Source organism: Gracilinanus agilis, chromosome 3 (assembly GCF_016433145.1).
Source record: "Gracilinanus agilis isolate LMUSP501 chromosome 3, AgileGrace, whole genome shotgun sequence".
In the NCBI taxonomy this organism is placed as follows: Eukaryota; Metazoa; Chordata; class Mammalia; order Didelphimorphia; family Didelphidae; genus Gracilinanus; species Gracilinanus agilis.
In genome coordinates, this window is record NC_058132.1 from 2,087,310 (window position 1) to 2,113,238 (window position 25,929).

General features: G+C 47.7%; 1 protein-coding gene and 1 pseudogene across 1 annotated transcript; both read left to right on the forward strand.

The window, feature by feature from the left end:
- The first annotated feature begins 9,712 nt into the window (after positions 1-9,712).
- Positions 9,713-10,600, forward strand: LOC123242876 (vomeronasal type-1 receptor 4-like). Its single transcript, XM_044670986.1, has one exon. The coding sequence runs from the start codon at positions 9,713-9,715 to the stop codon at positions 10,598-10,600; it is 888 nt and encodes a 295-aa protein (XP_044526921.1).
- Positions 10,601-23,475: 12,875 nt separating this feature from the next.
- On the forward strand, positions 23,476-25,470 carry LOC123239290 (annotated as a pseudogene).
- The last annotated feature ends 459 nt before the right edge of the window (positions 25,471-25,929 follow it).

Consider the following 25,929-nt stretch of genomic DNA (forward strand, 5'->3'; position numbering starts at 1 on the left):
CCCCGTTAGCAAGTGTCTGAGGCCATACTTGGGCCCATGAAGAGGATCCTTCTGATTCTGATTCCAGACCTGGCACACTATCGACTGTTCAACCAAACTAGAACTTAGAGTGTTTGTGATGTTCACGGCATACGAGCATCGTTTTCCAAGAAACTGTGGCACGAGCAGCAGCCACACCTGGTAGAACCATCTCAGTAGACAGGCTAAAATGGGGAGAGGGCAAGTGACAGGCCTCCAGCCCATTGGTGAGTGAGGTGGACGTGTCCCCAGGGAGGCGAAGACACTTAGAAGGATTTCAGGACATGCACATGCTAATGCACTACTGACAAAGCTGTATAATGGTGAAAACATTCTGCAATGCAATTTGGAGCTCCTTGAAAAATCATATATATGTATGTATGTATGTATGCATGAGAGTATTTATATATACTTATATGCATGTCCATGTATATCCTCTCTCATAAATCACAATTACATGAATGAGTATATACAATGTCTGTGTGTGTATATATATATATATATATATTCCACAAACACGTATATTTGCCCCCAAAATAAGAACAAACAAGAGGGCGGCACCTGCCAAAATGGTTCTAAACTACTCTTTTTCGGAAAAAAAATCAGCTTGAAACAAAATCATTGGAGGGGAGGCTGAAGAAATTATGGTGTCTAGAATTAGTGGAAGATCCTTCATGCAGGTGTCATGGAAAGAGCCAAGGAAATGTGGAAAGACGTATACGACCTGCTGGAGAAAGTCCTCAGCTCTGGCTCTCTGGACCTCAAGTCTGGAGCTCTCCGAGAGCACCATATGCTCACCTAGGCACTGTGGATATCGATCGCCTGCTCTCCAGGTCCTTATTCTTTCCCAGGTGCACTAGATGGAGTTCCTTCTTTCGAGTCTAAAACACATTTTCAGGCATGGCCTTCAAGGCCTTGAGATGAGCGAGCAGGAACAGGTTACGTGTGTGACTCTGGTGACGTCCCTTCCATGCACGGCTGAAATTGGAACCGTAAAGAGAGACAGATGGTGGCGGCTCAGCAGGCCCAGAGTCCAGAACAGGGGGGTACCTCGAGACAGCCTCTTTCCCCACTCCGGAGGGCTCACCACTTGTTCCTGCTTGCTTCAACCTGACAACGTCCCAACGAGGAACACGACAAAGTTCTCCTTCGGCTGTGCCAGGTGCTGGCTGAGCACTCTTGTTGGGCCATCCAGATTGTTGGAAAGCCAGGACCCACTTAGGTCTGGCTGGGGGCCCCGCTCAGGAGGAAGCACACCCTGAAAATGGGGTCCTCTCGCCTTTCCCTAGAGGAGGTGCCCTGTGATAGCCTTGCAGAGGTGCACTCAGCCCCTGAATGTGTCACGGACACGGAGCTAAGCTGCCCCCTGGACTCCTGGGCTGGGGCACCTTCATGGGCGCTCCAATAGGCTGTGGGCAAAGCCTCGAATCAAAGGAGAAGGGAGAGGAGGCCGCCCGCCTCCCAGAAAGGTTCTCCCCAGGCTCAGAGCCCGGCTTCCTTCTTGCACCCAATCCAGGGGCTGCCGGAGTCCTAATGGCTCATTGCACTTCCCTTTCTCCCTCTTGGAGCATCCTGTCTTTCTCTGCTGGGTCTGTCTTCTGCCTTCTGCCACCCTAGCGAAGAATTGACTGATTTATCCCCTCAAGGAGGGGGATCCAGAGGATTTCCTTGGCCTAAATGGGGCTAAGGCTGCTATTGTGCCTGGTGGGGGGCGGTTGGGGTTATGAGGCAGCCAGAACAAATGCAGACTTTCATTTCAGGAAATACAGAGACTTCAGGCTCCTATTTCAGCATCCCTCTGAGTCTGAGCCCTCTCTCTAGGCCTCCTTTTCGCCAGAAGCAAGAAGAACCTCCCAAACTCTCAGGCTTAGCAGGCAAAATCAGATTGATGGCTGAGCTCAGGGCTTCTGACCCAGGCATTTGGACAGAAGAAAGAACTCAGAAATGGCAGACCTGATCCTCACCGCATCCCACATGTGGTATCCTCAGCCTCCGTTACTGGGAGTCTGAGACCTTTGATTTTTCCAGGCTATACAGGAAAGGGTGTGTGTGTTTGTGAGTGCACACATGTGAGTGTGTATAAATGTGCCTGAGTGTGTATGCATATGTGTGCCTCTGTCTGTGAGTGTATACATATGTTAGTGTAAGTGTGTCCATGTGTGTCTATATGTGTGAGCGTGCATGCACACATGAGTGTAAATGTGTCCACAAGTGTGTGTGCACACGTGCATGAGTGTGGGTATAAGTGTGCTGTGAATGTGCACACATGTGAGTGTATGCGTGTAAGTGCTCATGAGTGAGTGTATGCACATGTGTGAGTGTGTCTGTGAATATGTGCACAAATGTGTGTGGCCATGAGTGTGCAGGCACATGTGTGTGTGTCTGTGAGTGTGTGCACACATGTGACTGTGTGTCTGTGAGTGTGTACACAGACATGAGTGTGGGTAAGTGTACCCACAAGAGTATGTGCACACTGTGAGTGTGTATGAGTGTACACACTGAATGTGTCTGTGAGTGTGCATTCACAAATGTGAGTGTGTGTGTGTGTGTGTAAGTGTGCCCATGAGTGAGTGTGTGCACGTGTGAGTGTGTGAATGGTCCAGGCTACCTACTCCTGGCCAGGCACTATGCTCCTGAGACAGGGACTCCAAAGAGTGCTTGCCATCAGGCGTTGGTTCCTATTGACTTTCTGCCTCCTCCATCTGTGAAGGCACTTCATGACACGGGTTCCGGGGACAAAACACAGAAGAAGGCCTTCCCTCAGTGTTTCTTGGATGTGGTGACAGAAAATCCAGCCCCAGCCCTGAGCAGAGGCTCGGCACCATTCTGATCTGCCTACCAAAACAGAATTCCTAAATGCTGGCCTCATTTTGGCTGGGCTACGCCAGCACCAGTCCTGGGCACCTCAGGCAGTTAGCGCGTTCTAACCATAACAAGCATTACATAGTACTGAGTGTGAGCCAAGCACTGGGCTGATTTGCTTCACAGTGATTATATCCATTGATACTATATAATAACCCTGGAAAGCAGGGTTCTTCTTCTTCCCATCTTACAGATGAGAGAATTGAGGCAAAGAGTGGCTATGCAACTTGCTCAGGATTAGACCATTAGTGATGGTCTGAGGCTAGATTTGAACTCAGAGATTTCTGACTGCAGACCCAGCACTCTTTCCAGTGTTCTGCCTCAGGGAGTAGGAAGCCCCCCTCCAGGAGATAAGAAACAACATTTCTGATTTAGTCAAAATAAACAAAAACCTACCGATCTTCTGGATACTGGAGGTGGTGGTGCAAAAAGAAAGGCACAGCCCTATGCTTGACCTGACCCTGTCATGCTTCTGCCAGTCGGAATGGGCTGATGAGCAGAGAGGATCTGGGGAAGGAGGCAAGCTCACTGTCCGGTCTTCACAAAACTCCATGAAAGGTTTGTTAGTGTTCATAAAAGACATTTTGAGGCCATAATCCCACACACAGTTGTTAATTTGGAGTAACAAATGCCCAAAGGGTATTAAAAGACTGCCTGCCCTTTCATCCAGCCATACCACTGCTGGGTTTATACCCCAAAGAGATCATAAGGAAAAAGACTTGTATAAAAATATTTATAGCCACACTTTTTGTGGTGGCAAAAAATTGGGAAATGAGGGTATGTCCTTCAATTGGGGAATGGCTGAACAAACTGTGGTATCTGATGGGGATGGAATACTATTGTGCTCAAAGCAATAATGAACTGAAGGAATTCCACGTGAACTGGAATCAGGAGAACATTGTACAGAGACTGATACATTGTAGCACGATAGACTGTAACTGACTTTGCTACTAGCAGCAATGCAATGACCCAGGACAATTCTGAGGAACTTAAGAGAAAGAATGTATCCATATCCAGAGGAAGAACTGTGGGAGCAGAAACACAGAAGAAAAACAACTGCTTGATCACATGGGTCAATGGGGATGTGATTAGGGATGGAGACTCTAAGTGATCACCCTAGTGCAAATATCAATAATATGGAAATAGGTCTTGATCAATGACAAGTGTAAAACCCTGTGGAATTGCTTGTTGGCTATGGGAGGAGGGTGGAAGGAGGGGAGGGAAAGAACATGAATCATGTAACCAGGGAAAATTTTTCTTAATTAATCAATTAGAAAAATAAAAATAAATAAAAATAAATTGGAGTGACAAGAAGTTTTCTAATCCTAAGTCAGAGATCTTTCTGGGAGGGTGGATCTCCATTAGTATTTGCCAACGACAAATAAAAGAAGAGATTTCATCTTTTTCTGCCATTGGGTAAAAGGACTGGGATGACCCTTGATATGGAGAGGCATTTTAGCCAATCGGCTTCGATTGGTGTGAGCATACAGACTGACCTGTGGCATGGAAGAGGTATGGCCAATGATAGAGCATCTTATTGACCAGGAACTTATCAAGGAAGCCCACCAGACACAAGGCAATAGTCAGTGAACAGAAAGTAAGAAATCAGTGATGGCAGAGACAATTCTGCTTCCTGTTAGAAATGGAGATGCAACATCCAGGAGAGAAAATTGGGACCAATGACTGAATTAGTTAACAAAAAGCAATTAGACTTTTTTTTTCCGACTGGAGTTGGAGTCTGCTTTTATGTCTTCAATTTATTCAGCAGCCACAGGTCAGGGCCAATAGCCCATACAATCCAATGGCTGATACCATAATGCCCCTCTCCCAGGGATGCCCACTAACAATTTTCTATTTTGGAAAAGGTTACTTCCTGAGAAACTGAGGCTATAAAATGGTATTTTGTCTCCATAGAGTAAGTTGAGAGCTTTCCCTCTGTTACCTCTGCCTCCTGAGTGCCTTTCAGGCAGTCACCATTAGTCCCAGCAGCTCTAGGTTGTCTAGACTCAAAGTCAGCCCCTCGAGTCTTCTCTGCTCCATATGGTCCCAGAAATGTTTGCCACTTTATATAACAAGGTCGAGGAGGACCAACAGCACTTACATGGGAGGATCTGATGTCCTTTATTGCTACTGGAAAAAAGTGTTTAAGAGGTTACTATCCTGCCCTGCCTCCAGCATATCCTTTGTGTTGGGTGCATGGTCTGTGTGGGTGCCTACATGGTATTTCTACTGAACAGACAGGGTCAGAGAGCCCAGCACATTCAGAGCACGAGCCTCTCCCCCAGGACATCTCCAGGACCAAGGCCACCAGAACCATCCTGCACTGGTGGGCATTTTCATTTGGTCTTTCTGTATCCGTTGTGGCTTCACCCTGTATAAAGTTTAGGTGACTCATTCTGGTGACTGGGTAGTGATCTTGGCTACTTTTACCTCATTGGGTTTCCCAGCCATCAGCCCCTTTTTGGCTCACTCGGATCTTTACATCTTGCTGGGCTCTGTTAACTCTAGAGGTTAAGTCTCCATTCTTTGAATAGCTGTTGGGTTGGCAGATCAATCGTCTCTGGGTGTAATTCCTTAGGGAAAGTAAACCAAAGTAGGCCTGGATCTATGGTTGGGGATGTTGTCAGCCTTTCTCAGCCCTAAGTATATAGACAGATGGGTTTGAAGAAGGCCTCGGGATGCTCCCATTAACTTATCCTTTGAAATATAATCCCAGCTTTTGGGATACTTGACAAAGACTACTGGGAAAATTGGAAAACAATATGAAAAAAATTAGATCAATATCTCACAGTCTATAGCCTCGGTTTGTTGGCAAACCGAGGGCATATGTGCCAGAGGGGGCTTCCCATTCCCTCTCTCTGCAATTGCCTGTCTGAGGACATTCCTGCCATCACTCACCCCTCTGCCCAGCAGCCCAATGGGAGTGCTTCATCCCTCCCCTGTCTGGGGTAAGGCAGAGGCTCACATGCAGCGTGAGGGCTGCAATTTGGGCACTTGGTCCCTAAAAGGTTCACCATAACTGCTCTATACCAAGATAAGGTCAAAATGGGTATATGATTTAAACATAAAAAATTATATTATAAGTAAATTAAGGAACATAAACTAGGTTACCTGCCAGATCTATGGAGAAGGACAGAATTCATTCCAGAGGCAATGCCTGGCATTGGAGGGAGGAGCTGCTCTCCCTGAATACGCCAGATAGTATTGTGGGATGGCTGCCCCATCTGGCTAGGGTGGACAGCTCCCTTAAAGGATTACAGGCTCTAGACAAATCTCATAAACTGGAGAAAGTTATTAGGAGAAAGTGTTAAATGGCCCTTCAGGCCGTGTGGTGGCGGGGGTGGAACAGGTTCAGGTATGAGCCAGCTGTTGGAGCCATGGCAAGAGGCACCATTCATAGGAGGCTCCCTGAGACCCAGCGTGCAGGAGGAGCAGACAGCCGCAGAAAGCCTTGTTCCCCACCCCTGGTGCTCCCCACCCCTGGTGCTCCCCATTTGGCCATGCCTGGCTCTAACTCAGACTCTACTAAGGAACACAAAGAGTATCTCTCTCAGCTGGCTGAGGCTCCCATTCCTCAGGGCTAATTAGCTCTGCTAATCTGGATCTCCCAGTTGGCCCAAGGCCAAAGTTCCTCATGTGCCTGGACATCACTGACTCCTTAATCAGACACTGCAGGTGGCATGATAATGGCAGCTCTGGAGGGAGATGAGCTCATACACGCAGGGCCTATAACTACAGCCCAGAATGTCTCCCGAGGGCTGTGTTGGGTAAAACGTGGCCGTCTTCAGCGGCACAGAGAGCAGCCAGGTGAGTGTTGGTGTCTGCTTGGGCGTCCTCAGCTTTTGGGCAAGGCAGCTCATGGGGGAAGCCTGTACCGGTTTGCCGGGTGCTCAGAAAGGGGCAGCCCCATCCCAGGAAGGGAGTCTAACGGGGAGGCTTTCCCTCGCTCTGGAGGGTGTTCTCAGCCTTTGTTCTGAGATTCTATGTCTTCCCCTTGGTGCGTGGCTGACACTCCGGGATCACTTCCAGGGGAAGGAAATTCTCGCCGTTTCCGAGCCTCCATTCAGAAGCTGCGTCCTGATCTCATTTTCTCTCTTGATGCAGCTGATCACTTGGGGAGCAGGGGAGAGCCACTCCCCTTCGGTGTTCAGGAATCCTTGCCCCAGATTTCTCCAGTCAGCATCAGGGTCAGAGCTAAGACAGAGGGAAAGGTCATCCAATGGCATGGATTCAGAACTGGGTGAATGGCTGGGCCCCAAAAGAGCCCACTAAAGACTATTTGGCCCATTAGATGCAGGACTCTGTTAGGGCATCTTAGACACATAGGTATGAACAAGTGTGCATAGACAGTACTGTCAGATTGGGAGATGCCACCTAGCTCAGAGGCACGAGGCCCAGGAAACTCTTTCAAAAGCCTGGGAGAATCCAGACGGTCAGTGCCCCACCTAGAAGACGAGAGAGCATGGAGGGCTCCAGGGCGATCCCAGTAGAACAGAACACTGAGAGAGAGTCCTACTCTCCTGGGCTGCCTCATCAGGGCCCGAGCTTAGTGAAGGAGAGAGGCAAAGGTTCCTCGGCATTCTTCTCCTATTGGGACAATCGGGGCCAGGAGCCACACGTTAGGGAAGCCACGTGGAAGCTGAAGGGTGCCTAGAAAGAAGGCAGAGATTGGTTTGGGGGCTGGCCTGGGGGATCACCTGTGGGAGGGGGAGTTGGAGAACCCGGAGATATTTGTAGTGACAAAGAGAAAACTTGGGGCACATCTCCTCTCAGCAGGGTCGCCATAGGGCTACCCAAGAGCTCTCCATACGGAGCCATTTACCTGCACGATCCCCTTGGCTTTCGGAGAGAAAGCCTGAGGACACGCTTGTGCCTGGGTTACAGAGGAGGCCAAATGGTGCTTGGAAACGTGATAGGAGTGGATAATACCACGCAGGGAGCTTTCTGGAACCCTGTTCTTCCCTGACTCCAAGGCCGACCCTTTCTCTATTATGCGGCAACTCAAGGAGCAGCGGCGACAGGCCAGTTCTGATTGCTCCAAACCCCAGAACGATCAGTAAGTATTTATGAAATGCCTACTATGTGCTGGACACCACGCTAAACACCGGGAACACAAAGTAAGACCAAAACCAGCCCTGTCCTCTAGGAGCTCAGTGTAGCGGGGAAGGCCGGCGAGCACCTATCTGCGAATGAACTCTGTACAAGATAAATAGAAACGTATCAAGGGAAGGAGAACATTAGAAGTGAGGAGTGGAAAAGGCTTTGTGCCGAGTGAAATGGAATGGAAACCCGAGAGGATCATGGGGGGAGGCGGACTCACCGACCAGCCCTTACCAAGCTCCCCAGAAGCTCGCGGCAGGGTCCACGAAAGACCTTCTGTAGGCCTCGACCTACACGCAGTAGCTAAAGGAGAGGGACCAGCTGGTTATTCTTCTGGGATCGCAGACCTCCATTAGTGCCCCTAAAAGGCCAATAACAATCTATCCAAGACGCTTTTCCTAACAATTGACTAGAGCACAGGGCAGTCTCTCATGAAAGCATCTCTGATTGGCTCAGAGTAGGATACAGTCTTTGCTCAGCTGATGCCTGATTGCTTAATTCCGTCAAGATGCCTTAGAATGTAGTTGAGACCCCAAAGTCAAACGGGCTCATCTCGCCGTGCGTATTTAGCTGGCTTGCCTAAATATCCGAATGGACAGAAGAGCTCTCTTTAAACGAGCTCAGTCCTCTTCGAGAGAGGCAGCTCTCTGTCCTTGTGGTTTCTCAGCACTTGCTTACCTTCGACTCACAGTCCTGACCCGCCCCTACTACCAGACAAAAGTATGATTTGAAATATGAAATTGGGAGTAAACCTTTTAATGCAGATATGAATCTGTGAAAAAATCATTTGCACTTTCACCATTATGGGCCCAGAACCCGAGGAAACCTTCATGCTAAAACAAACAAACTGGAGACGAAGTATGGACCCTTCCTCAGGATTCTGACTGGGTGACCAGTTCGAGTTCCTGCATTCCTGCCTCTCGTCCCTCCCAGCTTAGTAGGCGTTTCAGAAAAGGTCCTTGTAGCGCTGATCTCCATGGATTTGAAGGGTGGGTCCTCCCAGAGCCTGCTCCTTCTAGAAGAATTGGTACCATTTTGGACTCTGAAGGGCAATGGCATTCCTAAGAGAGCTCCCTTGGTCGGGAAAGATTCAGAAAAGGAAATGGTTTCTGTAAAGGGAAGAGGGGATAAGTTCTCAGCTGCAAAAGAGCAAGCACCTATTTTCTCCCAAAGACAAAGTCTCCAAAGTCTCTAGGGGGGGAAGCTGGAAACTGAGTCATGTTATGGAACTCGCTTGCCCAAAATCTTGCTAGTTTTCTCTGTCTCTTTACTCAAGAACCAAAAGCTAATTCCACATCCAAAGCTTTGACTCAGAATTCTCTCTATTAATTTACCTTTCAGAAAGACCAAATTAACCAAAATAAGCCAGCAGTAGCTGGAAGCCCAGTTACACACCATTTCACAACTAGGAATCGATGTGGCACGTGGAATATCTACAAAGCCCATGGATGATCTGGAGGGAGAGAAAAAGGTACTGTGTGCTCATTCATGTGTATGGGTATGCGACGTACGGCTGGGAAGATGGGGCTGCCCATGTGTGTGCAGCAGGGGCTAGGAGGTGATCCTCTAGAAGATTCTGAAGGCGCATTTGGCCACCAGCTGCTACTGCGCCATAAACATCCATCACGGCTCTCATGTGCAGATAATGAGCCTTCGTGGTGTTTACCATGAATATTCTTTCCTTTATTCTCTCTTGATATGTCCAACTGGGCCTCCTTCCCACTCCAAGATCATGTCTGTATTAGACACAGTCCTGGGCATTATCTTCTTTTCTCAGACTGGAGTTGGGGTCCTGGGCAACTCCTTCTTCCTCTACCTTTTTGCCTTCAGCAGTCATAGGTCAAGACCAATGGATGCCATTCTGATCCAACTTACCATGACTAATGCCATAGTGCTCATTTCCCATGGGGGCCCACAAGCAAGTTTCCGTTTGGGCAAAGGTTTCTTTCTGGGAAACACAGGCTGTAAAATGATATTTTATCTCCAAAGGGTCAGCCGGGGCCTCTCCATTGGGACCACCTTCCTCCTGAGTGCTTTTCAGGCTGTCACTATTAGTCCCAGCAGCTCTAGGTTGGCCAAAGTCAAAGTCAGAGTTCTGAAGCTCGTCAGGCCCTCGTGTTTCCTCTGCTGGATAGCCAACATGGCCATAGAAATAAACGTGCCCATCTATATAACTGGCTCAAGGAGCAGCAACAGCAGCCACACAGGCGGATTCAATCTTCTTTATTGTTACTGGGAAAAGGTGTTTAAGGAGGCGATTGTGCTGCCCACCCTTCGAGACGTCCTTTTTGTAGGATGCATGATTGGCACCAGCAGCTACATAGTCGTCCTACTGTGTAGACATCACCAGAGAGTCCGGCACCTTCACAGCACGAGCCTCTCCCCAAGGGTATCTCCAGAGATCAAGGCCACCCAAACCATCCTGCTGCTGGTGGGCATCTTTGTTTTTGCCTATTGTATCAGTTGTGGCTTTGCTCTCTATAAAGTGTATGCCATTCACTCTGGTGCCTGGGTGGTGATTGTGTCAACCCTGACTGCACTGTGTTTTCCAACCATCAGCCCCTTTTTCCTGATTTACAGGGACACTCAGATCTTCAAGCCGTGCTGTGCTCCCTTGTAGAGGCCAAGTCTTCATTCTTAGAATAGCTGTCAGGGTTTGAAAATAGACTTTCCCTCTCGATAAATGTCTTTAGTAAATGTTTTTGGGAAAGTCCCCAATTGACACATCCTTATCCTAATACGGTTGTCTGGTCTGGGCCTTTTCTTAAAATGGAAGTGGTCGAGAAGAACTCATCAGTGAGATAAAATGGGGATACGAAGACAGTGGAAGAAGGAAGTTGAAGCATGGAAACAAAGTCAAAAAAGATTCTCTCTTTCTCTTCCTCTCTTTCTCTCTCTCTCTCGCTCTCGCTCTCTCTCCCTCTAGCTCTTCCTCTCTCTCCCTCTCTCTCCCTCTCTCTTTCTCTCTCTCTTTCTTCCTCTCTCTTCTTCTCTGTCTCTCTCTGTCTCTCTCTTCCTCTCTCTGTTTCTCTGTCTCTCTGTCTCCCTCTCTATCTCTTTCTCTGTCTCTGTCTCTCTCTCTCTGTCTCTGACTCTCTCTATATATATATGTTTTTCTTTTCAGAACTGTGCATTGTCTCCTCTTCATCCAATAGCTATGATGAAATAATTGATATGATATAAAGAGAAAAAACGTTTCTAGACCTCTCATGTTTTCTCTTCCCCACAAAATTCTCCCAATCCTTGACTCCTCACCTCTGACTGCTTTCTGTTTTTCATTGAAAATCCCCAAGTTCAGCAGGTCAATCAAGAAGCATTTATTACGGTCCTGTTATGTGTCGGGCACTATGTTAACCTGCAGAGGATATAAAGGAAGACCAAAGGCAGTCCCTGCCCCAACGGACCTCACAGTCTAATTAAGAAGTCCTCTAAAACAGGCAAACAAGTTATAAACAGAAAAAAAAATTTCAAGATAATCAACAGAGGCAATCAACAGAAGAGCTGCTTGCAGAAAATGGAACTCTAGTTGAGATTTGAAGGAAGCTAGAGACAGAGGGGAAGAGGGCAAAAATCCCAGGCACCGAAGATAGATGGTAAAAATGGCCAGTCAAGGGATAGAGTATCTTTTTTACAGGAATAGAAAGGAGACCTGAGTCACTGCATTGAAGAGAATGAAAGGATGAATAAGGCATTAGGAGATTGGAAAAGTAGGAGGGGTCCAAGTTCTGAAGGGGTTTTTAATACCAAATCCAGGATTTTGTATTTGGCCATGGAGATCATAGGGAGTTGAGTTGTGAGTGAGAAATCCCCTATCCCCTGTAAAAGGGAATTCTTGGTTCTCTTTGAGTTCACACTTGTGAAAAGGGAATCCTTTGTTTTCTCTGCTTTGTTAACACTTTTGTTGGCAATAACTTTGAATCAACACAAGCTTGAACTAGGTGGGAGAAGCTTGAAGACCACTTAGTGGGTTCACACTTGACTTGATGCTAGGTGAGAACAAGCCAGAAATTTAAGAGTTCACCCACTCAAAGGTGTGATTCCAAACATGAAAACTCAGACAATTTGGAAGCTGTGATTGGTGCCCATGACAAGGAGCAGGGACAGGAAACCACCATAAAAGCCATGAAGGCAGTCTGGTGAAGGAGGCTAATAGAGAGTGAACTCCAAGAAGAGAGTCACTCCAAGAAGAAAGTTGCTTCAAGAAGAAGGTCAGCTCAAAGAAGAAAGTAGAACTCAGGAGTCACCTTCAGCTCCAGTCATTGTCTTGGGTGAGTGGATAGCTGGCTTTCCCTTCCTGTCTTCTGGAGAGAGTTTAATTCTGATTGAAGGTTAACAAGTCCTGGCTGAGCCAAGCACAAGACTTTATAAATAAAAGAACAATTACACCCCTTTTATGATGATTAGATTTTAATGCTAGCACTAGTCTTCAGATAATCACAGTTTTACTTTTAGGACAGTTAAATAATATTAGCGTAAGTGAATCACCATTATAATACTCCTTATGATTTTAGTAGTGTTTTTTTTATGATTGTTTTAGTATAAGTGTTAAGGTTTGATTCGATTAAACAACAGTTTTAAGATAGTCAGCATTTAGTGAATATAGCCTTGAACTCATAACCTGACTGTATCATGTTCCCTCAGCACTTTCAGCATTAATCACATGAGTGTCTTTTCTTATGGAGTGGGACTTACCCCCTTACTCCCCCCTTGTATACATCATCTCTTCTGATGAGACATATTGGCTCTGTAACCATCATTGACTTCCCTTTTGCTGTGTTATCCTGGTATATAAGCTGTCTTGTATTATTTTTACACTGCTATATAAATCGTGATAATTCTTTGGGTATAAACGAGGCCAGCTCACAAGGCTCCAGTCTTTGGTCTTGACCAGAATCCAGCTTTCCTGGGGAACCAGCCCTCTCTCAATAAACTTAATTTTTTCTTGGCTTGGAGACTTTGTTTCTCTTATTTGCGTTTCTGCAGATAAAAACTTCACCAAAGAGTCAGTCATTAGAGTTTCCCGAATAGTGGGGAGACCCGAGCCGAACTGCACTTCAGGAAGATCATGTCGACATCGAGCAAAGGATGGATGGTGTTGGAAGACACTTCAGTCAGGGAGAAAGCCCGCAGGGTCCTGCAGTGGTTCAGGCAGAAAAGGATGAAGGCCAGCAGCACCAGAAGATAAAATCAATAGGATTGACAACAGATAGTATATAGAGTGGGGCAAGAGAGCCCCAAGTGTGACTGATAAACTCAGCAAGGCTACATGGTCCTCTGTAGGGGATTAAAGGCTTTTGCACAGGTTTTCCCGGCGCTGTACTACTATTGCATACCTTTGGTGAGCCTCTTCAGACTCAGGCTATAAAATCAGCATTTGTACCAGTGGGAATGATCAGGCATCCAATTACCTGCCTCCCTCTATGGATCCCTCCCTAAAAAACAATCCTCTATCTGGACTCTTTCCTCAATAGTTCATACACAGTCCAAACAATAGGAGGGGCCAGTTGCCCTTCCGCTCCTACTCTTGCTGTTGTTCAAACTCCAGGCACACTTGCCCACTACTCACTCCATCATTTCCATTCCTCTCTAGTCTGTCAGTGATGAACGTGAGCCCTCGCCTTCCTCCCATTTTTCTCTCCAGAATGCATGCTGTATAACTGACAGGCTGGTTTTCATCTTAAATAACTCTTTACATCTTCTGGTTCTCTCTGAGTCATGGCTCCGGTATGGGGAGTAGGAAAAGGACAGCTAGACAGAGACAGACACAGAGACAGTAAGACAGAGAGAGAGAGAGAGAGGGAGGCAGGGAGAAAGATCTCACCACTAAGTGACCGGAGGCAAAGACAGGAGAATTAGAAGCCCAGCAGAAAGGGACAAACCCAGCATGGGCAAACTCAGATCACCCACAAAATGGAAGTCCCAGAAAGAAATATCCAGTGGGAGAAGAGGGATAGTATGGCAGACAGATGTTCCTGGGTAGGAAGGTCCAAGGAAGAAAGGGAAGTTCCAGGCTGAAAAGTCACAGTGAAGTCTGAAGAATCCATGTTATAGCTGGAAGGGGAATTAACCAGAGCTTGTATGGGCCTGTCCCCTCAATGGAGATTTGGGGAAAAAAAAACAACATTGGAAGAAAGGGAGAGAGAGAGATTCCAGAATAAGAAGGCCCCTGGCCACGATTTCTAGTGCTACAACTCAATATTCCTTCTTCTCTCTGCCTCAACCCTGCAAATGATTAGTCATGGTCAGGACATCATAATCTTGGCAATGGCTTCCCGGGGCCACTTCCAGACTTTCCACATATGGTTTTTATTCAGTAATTCTACTCCATTGCCATTCAGTCCAAATTTGAGATTGTTCAAGTATGAATCATTGTAAGGTCCTTAAGTGCAGGGCACTGCCCATGCTTCCTTTCTTACTTATTTCACTCAGTCTTTCTCTCCTCCCCACTTACTCCCTTATTTTGGAGGACCAAAATCTGGGTAATTGATATTCTCTCCCATAACTTATCTTCCTCAGGATGTCTTCCTCTACTCACCCTATGCCATCCCCAGAAATGGTCCTACCTTCGATCTTGCCATCATCAAAAATCCTTCGGTTGATCATATTTTATCATTTCCACTTTCTTGCTGTCCTATAACTCTTTTCCCTCTTCTTCATTCTCACCCTGACTTCCCATTCTGCCAAAAGTCTGTTCTCGCTCAAGCGAGGCCCTGATACCAGCTTTCCTCTCCTCTCTTTCCTATATTGGTCCTTTAAAAATAACTCCGCGTCTTCCCACAGCACTAATAGCTTAGCCCACTGACCCTTTCTTCACTCTTGCCTCAAAATAAGAGATGGCCCTTTCCCTTTACAAGGGAGAGCCAGCGATGGGCTCTGTTGATCTCATTTCAACTTGTCTCCTCCAGATCAGGCCCTCTGCTCTCACCCCTGTTATAGCTTTCCAATGTTTCCTTTCTCACGATTTACGGGTTACTTCAGTCCTGCCTCCATCCGACCTACAAATGTGCCATATTTTCTTCATCCTTAAAAAAATGTACTCAACAATGAACCTTGTTCAAAAAACTATTTCTATTCACTGTCTCTGCTTCCTCTTCTCTGGCTTGATTCTGAATCTTCTCTAATTTGCATTTCAGCTTCCTCATCCAAATCAAACCGAATTCCCCAAAGTGTTCCTAAACCCTTACGTGCCCCAATCCCAAGATCTTTCCTCGTCTTCATCCTTCTTGACCTCTACCCAGCCTTTTCTCACCCTGTTCCCCTGGATATTCTCTCTACTGGAGTTTTGTGCCCTGCTCCCCTCTCCTCGATCTTTTCCTGTGACCTCACGTCACTTCTTAACCGCCTCCTTTGACAGATCTTCATCCAGGCCATGCGGACTAACCCTGAGTAGCAGGCTGGGCTCTGGTTTTAGTCACCTTCTTATTTTTCTCTCCACTCTCATTTCTGCTTTCTCTCTTTGGCTATCATGGATTCAGTTACCATATTCATAGCATCACCCAATCAATGCATGTATTCCAAAGGTCTGTCCTGGAACAGCTAGATGACACAATGGATGAAATGCTAGGCCTGGGGACAGGAAGACCTGAGTTCGACTCCAGATTCAGATACTTACTAGCTGTGTGACCCTAGACAAGTCACTTTACCCATTTGCCATAGTTTCCTGATCTGTAATTACCTGGAGAAGGAAATGCCAGACCACTCCAGCATCTTTGCAAGGAAAATCCCCCAAAGAGATGACAAAACTCAGCTACAACTGAAAAAACGATTCACGGCAACAAAAGAAGCTTTGTTCTCCTCACCAGCCTTGTATTGCCAACTGCCTCTTGGACGTGGACATGCCAGCCTCAGATAGGTCTGAGGTGATTCACTTTCCCCCAAACCACCGTCTCCTTCCAGCTTCGCCATCATTCTGGAGGGCATCCCTCTTCTCCCAGCTAACCAGGCTCACAATTTCCCATCTGGAATAAGAGGCGGCAGGATGACGAGATGGGCTTCCATTACCTGGATGTGTCTCACAAGGGCGGTGTTAGAATTCTTTTATCATTGACTGGAGCCATAAGCTGAAATTGCAAAGACAAAAAGTAGGCTTGATCTGGAAAGGGGAAAGAATACATGATTGAAAGCTGTGCTAAGGCTTTTAGAAGACGAGGAACGATCTAACATTTCTGAATGCACACGTCCCGCCTCGGTGCCTCACACATAGAAGATAGTTAACGGATGGAGAAAATCCATTGCCCAAGAGATTCATGGCAAAAAGATATAAGTGTGCAGTTTTGTAATGAAAGATGCAAATGATCAAGAAACATGAAACATGAAACAATGCATTAAATCACTAATTAAAAAAAAAGAAAAATGATTATTGCGACACTGAGATTCTGGCTGGGGCCGTTGTACCCCCAAATCAGAGAAGTATTTTAGGCCAAACCGTAAGCAGGAAAATTCCTTTGCTCCCTTACATCCTTGGGACTACTAACCCTAAACATCTGCTAAGACCCTGAGAAGATTCATCCTTTAGGTCTGAGAAGGACACAGAGATACGCCTCCAGGCTACGCCTCCAAACCATTGGGTTGTATCTCAGACATCCATCTGTCCCTGAACTATGAGGGTCACCCCCATGTCTTCAGGCAGACCCAGTCAGATGACCAGCCCCCTCCCCCCGCCGTACCTGAGTGCATACCCTCGCATCACCTGTCGTAAAGAGTATAAAGACCTCAGACTTGATGTCCTCCAGGAGGCGGCTTTCCATCTATGCTGTCCTCCCAGCCAAATCCAACATGAATTCCAAATGAATACATTTCTCTTTTGACTTCTAAGCTAAGTTATGGAGCCTGGAATGCTAGCAAAGGGTACCCTTCCCAAGCCCAGAGGGTTCACCTCAAGCCCCCCACCACAATTCTACCTCCCCCAGATAAGTAACTAGGACAATAGATAATAGGAGTAGGTGTCTAGTAGTAGTAGCCGTTGGATCAGCAGAAGTAGCAGTAATAATAGTCATAGTAGTAGCAAATAAGAGCTCTATCTTGAGTTAATGTCTGCAAAGGTCTTTCAATGATTATCTCCATGATTATGCTCTTGTTATCCTTGTTTTACAATTGAGGAAACTGAGTCAGAAAAAAATTAAGTATGTGCCAGGCTACTTCATGTTTGAACAGAGATTTCATTGATTCCAGTTCCTGCTCACTACCCAGGGGGCCATCTTATTTGAAATGAAAGCATTTGGCAAGATTTCAGGACATGTGTGCATGAATGCACTATTGACAGAGCTGGGCAATGGCTAAAATATTCTGCAATGCAGTTGGGAACTCTATTCAAAGCATAAGTGTGCGTGTCTGTGTGTTTACATGTGCTTATGTGTGTATATCTACATAAAAATCCTTCTATCAGAAATCCTAATTACATGTATGTAGGGATCAAAATGTCTCTAAGTGGGCAGAAAACCCAAACAATAAGGGGCAGCGCACACATGCGCGCACACACACACACACACACACACACACACACACACACAGATGCTTGTGACACTTCCTAAGGACTCCAGCAAAAATAAACCTGAAACAAAATCCACTGGGAAATGGTTGAACAAATGACTGCTGTTATATGTGCCTGGTGTTATGAAGAGCTGAAGCTGAATGAGTGTGGAAGATCCCTAAGTATAACACACAAGTTGTGGTAGTGAAACACAAAAGGACTCCATAGGAGTATCTGTAATAAATCGGCTACACCCAACTTCAGTATAACAGTGTCCCAGAAGAGATAATTAAGTGAAGAGTCTGTGGTTAAGAACACACAGCTGCTTCTGTCTATCCTGACTCATTATGGATAACGCTGATTTAAACTCTTTACAGTTGAAAGGAATCTCCTTTTCCCTCAAATACCCCAGGACTTGCTCACTAATCCCTGAGGTAAAGATGACCTTCCCTTTAGAGGAGTCCAAAGATTTAATAACAACAGGTTCAGGGAGGGAAGCAGGGAAACCATGGGAAGAGGGCATAGGAGATCCTTGGCCTAAGCTATTGATGACAAGATGGTGAATTGAAGGTCATCGGGGTATTCAAGCTTGCTAGTTGGTGGTTAGTTTGCCAGTCCCCAGCCAGGCAGAGCCAGCCAGCTTCAACCCGAATCAGGTTATTTGATGGTAAATGGTGTTGCTCCTTCTTGATGAGTGAATGAAACCAAAATGTTCATTATAGGATAACGCAGGGTTTGAGACTATGCAAGTGATCAGCACTGGTTGCTGGTATCTTAAATTGACCTTCGGCCTACCCAAGCCCAACCAACCTCCTCTCGGTCTCAGTTCAAATCCTGCTGAAATTGCACCTGCTAGGCTCCGCCATGCTCGGTTTGTTCCAAGTTCTAAACAGCTAACTGTCAATCATTCTGCTTTTCATATTGCATTGCAAAATGTCATAACGAGGCCTATAAAATGGATGGAAAACACTATGAAAAAGGAAATGGAAGAGCCGAGGACACGGAAAGACCCTGTGGTACGATGGAGGAAGGAAGTCGTGCAGTCCCGCGTGCACTGGAGGCTCCCGGAAGGGCTTCAGTCAAGACAAATCCTGCTGAGCGAAGCCTTCCTGAGCCAGACTCAGCTGGCCGTATTACCAACATTTCACACGCTTGCTCTCACTCGATCCCTCTGACCTGTCCAGACTGGCTCGGAGGGAAGCTGAATGTCTCTGGGAGCTTCTACTGACTGCCGCGGAGCTGCTAATGGCTCCGGCAGCCTGAAGGAGACCACAAAGGCTCCCCCTGACATCTGAACGGGTCTGGCCCAGGCCTGGGAAGAGGCAGCTTTGACCGGAGCCCGGAAGGACTTTCAAAGGCGCTTCCCTCTGGCCACCCGCCGCACAATGGCGCTGCCGCCTGTTGGCCGTCTTTGTGATGGGACTTGAAATCTGCCGTCCGAAGCTCCGCCGCTTCCTTTGCTCAGGGACCCCCAGTGCGGAAAAAGGCCTAAGAAATGGGGCAGGACCTGCTCTCCGTCTCTCCAGCTGGGCTCCGTCTCTCCGACCCTCCGTCGGAGCCACTCTCTGGCGTCCTTCGTCTGCTATTTTCTCTAGGCGGCTCCTTCCCCTCTCGTAACCCCCCAGCCCAGTGGTTTTCCGGCTTGGGCTTCCCCCGAGGGGGGCGAGGCCCTCTCCAGCACAGGCGGGGACCCAGCAGAATGGCACGGAAGGCGAGCTCTTGTTCCCGAAGGTCCAGCGCCTGCCCCGGGCCCTTATTTCTTCCTCACACGCACCAGATTGAGTCCTTCTTTCCAGGCTAAACTGCATTTTGGGCTCGGCCTTCAAGGCCTCGAGATGAGAGGGGGAACAGGCCCGAGAGCGGACTCCAGGGACTGCCGCGCTCTTGCCAGACGAACTGGAAGCATGAAACGAGCCCCGCGTGGGGGAACAACCCCCAGCCAGCCGCATCCCCCTCCCAAGGGCTCCCCCGTGTTCCCGCTGGCTTCCGCCCGACAACACCCCCCCCCCAGGAGCACCAGGAAGTTCCCCCTCAGCTGCTGCGGAGGCCAGCGGAGGCGCTCCTGGTTTCACCCGGCTCCTCGCCGGAGCCCCAAGTCCCCCCGCTCCGCGGCGCCTCCAAGTGCGGCCCGGCCTCTGCCCCGTGCGCTCTGCGGGCTGAAGCGGGCTCTGGGCAGCGCGGAGGCCACCGAGTGTCAGTGAGGGGCTCCGGCGGGTCTCCTCGCCCTGGAAAGAGCGTCCCCCGCCTTTCCCTGGAGAAGGAGCCCCGCGGCGGCCCCGCAGGGGTGCGCTCGGCGCCCGAATGTGGCCCGGACGCGGAGCTAAGCAGCGCCCCGACTCCGGGCTGGGGCACGTCGAGGGCCCCTCCAGCGGGCTGTGGGCAAAGCCTCGACTCGAGGGAGAAGGGAGAGGAGGCGGCCTGGGGCTCCCCTCGTGCCCCCAATCCAGCCAGGCACTTCCCTCGCCCCCTCTCCGAGCCTCCTGCCTGCCTCTCTCTGCGGGTCCGTCCTCGGCCTTCTGCCCCCCCAGCGAAGAATCGGCTCATTTATCCCTCCAGAACGCCCCCCCCCCATTTTCTTGGCCTAAATGGGGCTCAGAGGCTGCGATTGTGCCTGGGGGGGGGGGGCGTAATGAGGCCAGAACAAAGGCCGACTTTCATTGCAGCAAACAGAGACTTCAGGAGCCCTCTCTGGAGGCCCCCTTTGACCTTCTGGCTCCCCAGAAGCAAGAAGAACCCCCGCTCTGGGGCTCAGAAGGAGAAATGGGGCTGATGGCCGAGCTCGTCCCTCAGGTGGTATCCTCAGCCTCCCTTCCCGTCCTGGGGGGTCTTCCAGGGAAGTGTGCGGCACTCGTGCGTGTCTCTCTAAGAGTGTGTACACATGCACGCGGCTGTGAGTGTGCCCTGAGTGTGCGGGTGTTCACTGATGTGAGCGTGAATCTCTCTGTGGACACCCGAATGTGCTCCCCAATCTCCAAGCTCCTGGGACACCGGACCTGAGATGTGGCTAGTTTAACCCTTTGATGTCCTTCCTACCCTAAAGGCGTTTCTGAGCGCAATACATCCTGCAGGATCAGCTGGGGAAGGTGGCCTTCCCTCCCGCAGCGGGTCCTCCTCAAAAAGGCGAGCCTCCTACAGCCCAACCACCCCCGATGGAATCACTTCAGCAGAATATTCAGACTCTCCTACAAACAAAATCTCCATCTATCCCAGACTGGATTCCCCACATAAATATTACATTGCAAGGGTTGGCCTAGTTTAAATCTATGGAATCCAAAAGAGCTCCTCCTAGTCATTTGATTTTGTCTCTTCAGTTTTAAGAGGTTTACTTCAGGGGAAACATCCCGCATTTAGTCAAAATGGCTCCGAGCCCCCAGTTAGGAAATAGTCCTGACATCGAAACCCAAGTTGGGTTCTCACGGCAGTCTTACTCATAAATTCTAGTTCATCTCTAGCCAATTTGTATGGCCTCACACAATGTCAATGAACTGGAAACCTTTGGGTACCAAAACAAGCTTTTGTTCCTGTTTCTGAGGTGAGACAAGCCTGGGGAGGAGTCACTGGAGAGAGAACTGCCTTTTTCTGGGAATGTCCCTCTTTTGTAGGATGTCCCTGGAGCCAAGGACTCTCCTTGGCTTTTCCTTTTCTGCCCCCGCTCAGCCTGTCCTCTGCCCCACGTTTGGTCCAACTGCTAGAATTTAGACACACTCGGGTTCTACCAGGTTTCCAGATTGCTTTGCCCTTTTCATAAAAAATGAACAAGAGCACAGAGCGGCTTTGATTGATTCCCAATATTGTACAGGCCCTTACGCTCAGAAGCCAGATTCTTTAATTCAATAAAAAGTAGTCAAGAGGTCAAAGACAAATGTTCTTATCTTGACATTTCTCTTTGGCATTTGCCTAAATATGTAAGTGGGGAGCATAAATACTCATCTCTTTAAGATAACTTGCCCTTCTCCAAGAGAGACTGCCATGTGTTTTGGTCATCCTTAGTCCTTTACTTCAATTCACAGGCCTGACTCCTAGTGCCAAACAAAAGCATCACTTTAAATATTGAACAGGGTGTAAACCCATTTATTTAAATAGGAATCTGTGAAAAACAATTTGACATTTCACTGGTATGGGCCCAGAACCTAAGGAGAGATCTATGCTAAGGCTAATAGAATTCCAGAGGGGGCATCGACCCACACCAGCTTCTTTCTGTATGGCACAGTTCAAATTCTTGGGTTCTCACCTCTGTAAGAATAAACAGAGCCAGTAATTAATGTTTTGATAGAAGGGAGATAGAGTCTATGATGTGAGACTCTCTTCTAGCTCTCCCCTCCCGCCAAATATACACTGGCATACTTCAAGAGGGTGTCAGTCCAAAACTGGGTGACCTGGATGGTCATGCCACCCCACAGGAGTTGGGGGTGAGGCTTCCCTATAAGATGAGGTATGTGGTACCCCAATCCGATTCTGAATGAAGGCGGGGTTCATGCAAGCCTCCCCGGAGGTCAGTCAGTTTCACAGAGGGTGGTCTGGCTCCAAGATGGAGGCAGCCAGACCAAACTGTGGCTCCCCTCCCCCTCGTTGTCTCTCAGGCACTCTGGAACGCTATCTGACTAATGAATGGCTTTTATTATTTGCAATTCAGGGGTTGGGGAAAGGGGCGAAGGGCTGAGGGATTTGGGGGTATCCTCTTTATTTCTATGGGGTCCATCACTTAGGTGGGAACCTTTGGGGTTCCCACTCCTAAGCGTCTCCCCTCACCCCTTCTCCTTCAGTTTCTATTTCTATTTCCTATTTCTATCCTTTTCTATAATTGCAAGTCAAACCGGAAAGGGTCTCTCAGCAAGGTTGGGTAATGGGGGAAGGAGACTAAGAGATCACTCCCAAAATGGAGTCCAAACACTTAACTGACTCCATGATCGAAGTCTTGCTGGATGAGATGTGATGGAATCTTTGATCAGGGAATCAGGGTTTCAATATCCAAAGAAAGATCCTCAGGAAGTCCACAGGACTGGATTCAAGCTGGGATGTCCTCCTCTTCTCTCCTCCCAGTTCTCCACCAGCAACTCCCTCCTCTCCTTCCTCCTCTGGAGCATTTTCCAGAATCCTCCTAGGTCTCAGCTGTCACCAACTACCACCAACTGTCAGTCGCTCCTTCTCTGGCTCCTTTTGTCCCATCCCCCTTGCAAAAATCCCATCCTTACACCTTTTATTGCTCACTCCTCGTTAGGCAATTTAAACAAGATTCTTCTCTCACTGTCCTCCTGAATAAGAAGGTAGAGGCTTACTGCTTGCAGCCTGCTCCTTCTCAAATACTCTATTGTTTGAGCTCTGAAGAACTCAGGGATTTGAAATAGAATTCCAGTGATCAGAGATTATATATAAGATGGGAAGTATTGCTTTAAAGGGGGGAGAGACAAGTTCTCAGCTGAAAAAAAAAACAGAAAATTCCTATTTTCCCATAAGAGAAAATGTCCAAAGGCTCTATGAAGCCAAGCTAGAAAGGGGGAAAGGTTGAGAAATTCACCTGCCCAGAATCTTTGTAGTTTCTTCTGTCTCATTACTCAAGAACCAAAAGCCTTTTCTACATCCAAAGAGTTGACTAAGACATCTCTCTATCATTTAGAGACAAATCTCCCATGATAAATCCTGAGTCATCCAAAGGTCCCACAAGTAGTTGGAAGCCCAGTTATGCATCATTTCACAATGAGGAATCAGTGTGGTAGATGGAATATCTGGAAAGCCCATGGATGATATCTGAGAAGAGAAAGAAGGAATGTATCCCCATGAGTATGGGTGTACATGGGACTGAATGACTGGGAAGAAGGGGCTGCCCATGTGTGTGCATTAGGGGCTAGGATGTCCTCCTCTAGAGGATTCTGAAGCCACATTTGGCCGCCAGCTACCACTGAGTCATGAACATCCATCTCTGCTCTCATAGGGAGATTATGAGCCTTATCATGAGAGATAGCTTCTATGTTTTTCATCTCTTCTCTCATGATATCTCCAGTGGTGCCTCCATAACATCCTCCAAGATCATGTCTGTATTGGACACAGTCCTGGGGATTATCTTCCTTTCCCAGACTGGAGTTGGGGTCCTGGGCAACTCCTTGTTCCTCAGCTTTTATGTCTTCACTTTGTTCAGCAACCACAGTTCAAGACCAATATATGTCATTCTGGCCCAACTTACAATGACTAATGCCATAGGGCTCATCTCCAGGGGATGCCTACAAGCTATTTTCCATTTGGGGAAAGGTTACTGCCTGGGAAACACAGGCTGTAAAACGGTCAGCCGGGGGCCTCTCCGTTGGGACCACCTTCCTTCTGAGTGCTTTGCAGGCTGTCACTATTAGTCCCAGCAACTCTAGGTTGGCCAAAGTCAAAGTCCAGAAGCTCATCAGGCCCTCATGCCTCTTCTTCTGGATATTCAACATGACCATAGAAATAAATGTGCCATTGTATATAACTGGATCAAGGAGCCACAAAAGCAGTGACACAGGTGGAGTGCATCTCCTTTATTGCTACTGGGAAAAGGTATTACAAGAAATTACTATCCTGCCCTCCCTTCGAGATATCCTTTTTGTTGGAGGCATGGTCTACTACAGTGGCTACATAATATTTCTGCTGAAGCGTCATCATCCGAGAGTCCAGCACATTCACAGTGCGAGCTTCTCCTCAAGGACCTCTCCAGAGCTCAAGGCCACTGAAGCACAAACTACCTTGGATCGAAATCTTTTATATTTATTTACTTTGCATTTGTGTGGCAACTTGTAACTCATACACCTAGCCCAGAGCCTGGTACATGGGAGCCTTAATAAGTCACTGTTGATTCTTCTTCCCTCTGCCCTTGGAGCCCACTTCTTGTTCTCTGGAGGTGGCTGCATGGGTCCTCTGATCATGGTGGGTTCTTGTATGAATAGAGTGTGGCTCAGTTGTTTTTCAATCCCATCTGACTCTTCATGACATTGGATGGTTATTTCTTGACAAAGGTACTGTAGAGATTTGCCATTTCTTTCACCATTTCATTTTACAAAGGTAGAAACAGAACAAAATAGAGTAAAGTTAGCTGCCCAAGGTCACACAGCTAAGAAGTTTCTGAGGTCAGATTTGAACTACGAAGAAAATTCTTCTTGACTCCAGGATAGGCACACTATCGATTGCACCCCCTGGCTAGGATCTGGAGTAGATGGGATGTTCAGGGGGGATGAGCACCTGTGCTAGGAGGGTTTGCTGAGCCTTTTTCAGGGTCGCTCATCCACCCTTGGTGGATCTACCTTTATGCCAACTCTCCCCTGTGGCTCCAGGAAGCTCTAGCATTACTACCACTGACACCTTAGTAAAACCATGTCAGCATGCAGGCTAAACTTGGTAAAGGATCACTGACAGGCCTCAAACCTCTTGTAAAATTGGTCATTGTCTACACCAGGCCTGGGAAGATTTCCTCTGGCACAATGGGTAGATGAGAACAATTTGATCAACATCCACGAAGGCGACTGTTGTAGCCGAAAAACAGAGACTCTTAACAACAGCCTAACAACATCCTGTTGAGCAGGGGGGTTTTACAACATCCATAATTAGCAGCTTGACAGTATCATACCCTGTTGAGTAGGGGGGCTCTGCCAGGCGGGACGGTTATCTGGAGCTCACAGTCCCAGGGTCACCACTCCTCCCTAGACAGGACAGCCTTGACGATTAAGAGTTATATCCTGTGGCACCTGGACACATCCTTACTCCCACTGTCTAGCTGTTAAGTAAACCCTAAGATATAGGCACCTAAACCCTAGCCCTCGAAACATATATATTCCCCCTTTTGAATGCATCACTTGGGACTCTCTTGCTGAGCTCCCCCAGCGCGCACTGGCAATAAAGCTTCCTCCTGCTTGATTGCATTGTCTCGTGTGTTCCTCTGGTGGCCACCCATTGGAACCCTAACACGACTGATGCAGGAGCTGTGGTCCCACTCTGAAGATGCCAAGGCCATCGACTACATCCAGCGCCATTGCCAGTGGTCCTCACTTTTGATTTTCCTCTGAATTGGATGACTCTGGAAGAGAGAGTGAGGCTGATAACTGTGCAATTCCGCCTCACTTAAATCTATTTCACAAGCAAGTCAAGACATTATCTTGCGATGTCATTGGTCCTATTGGAAAATGAGGGACAAACAACAACACCAACCGCAACAATAACAACAAGATGATGATCTGAACCTATAGTGTTAGCAAGGAGACAATTCAGTTATCCAAATATCTGTCCGAGATCTTAATCAGCTAACAGCAGAAGAGCACATAGTTGGTTTTCTTCTGCTGTAAGACATCCCGTCTGAACTCATTTTCCTGACTCACACTCACATTCATAGGTAAGATAATCAGAAATTGGCTGCTATTTCAAGTTAGGGATATTCCCGTGTGTGATTATTCTTACTATTTTAGATCACAAGCCTCCACTGGTATGTTTCCCATTAATGATCAGTCAATCGACTTATTTAGTTTATA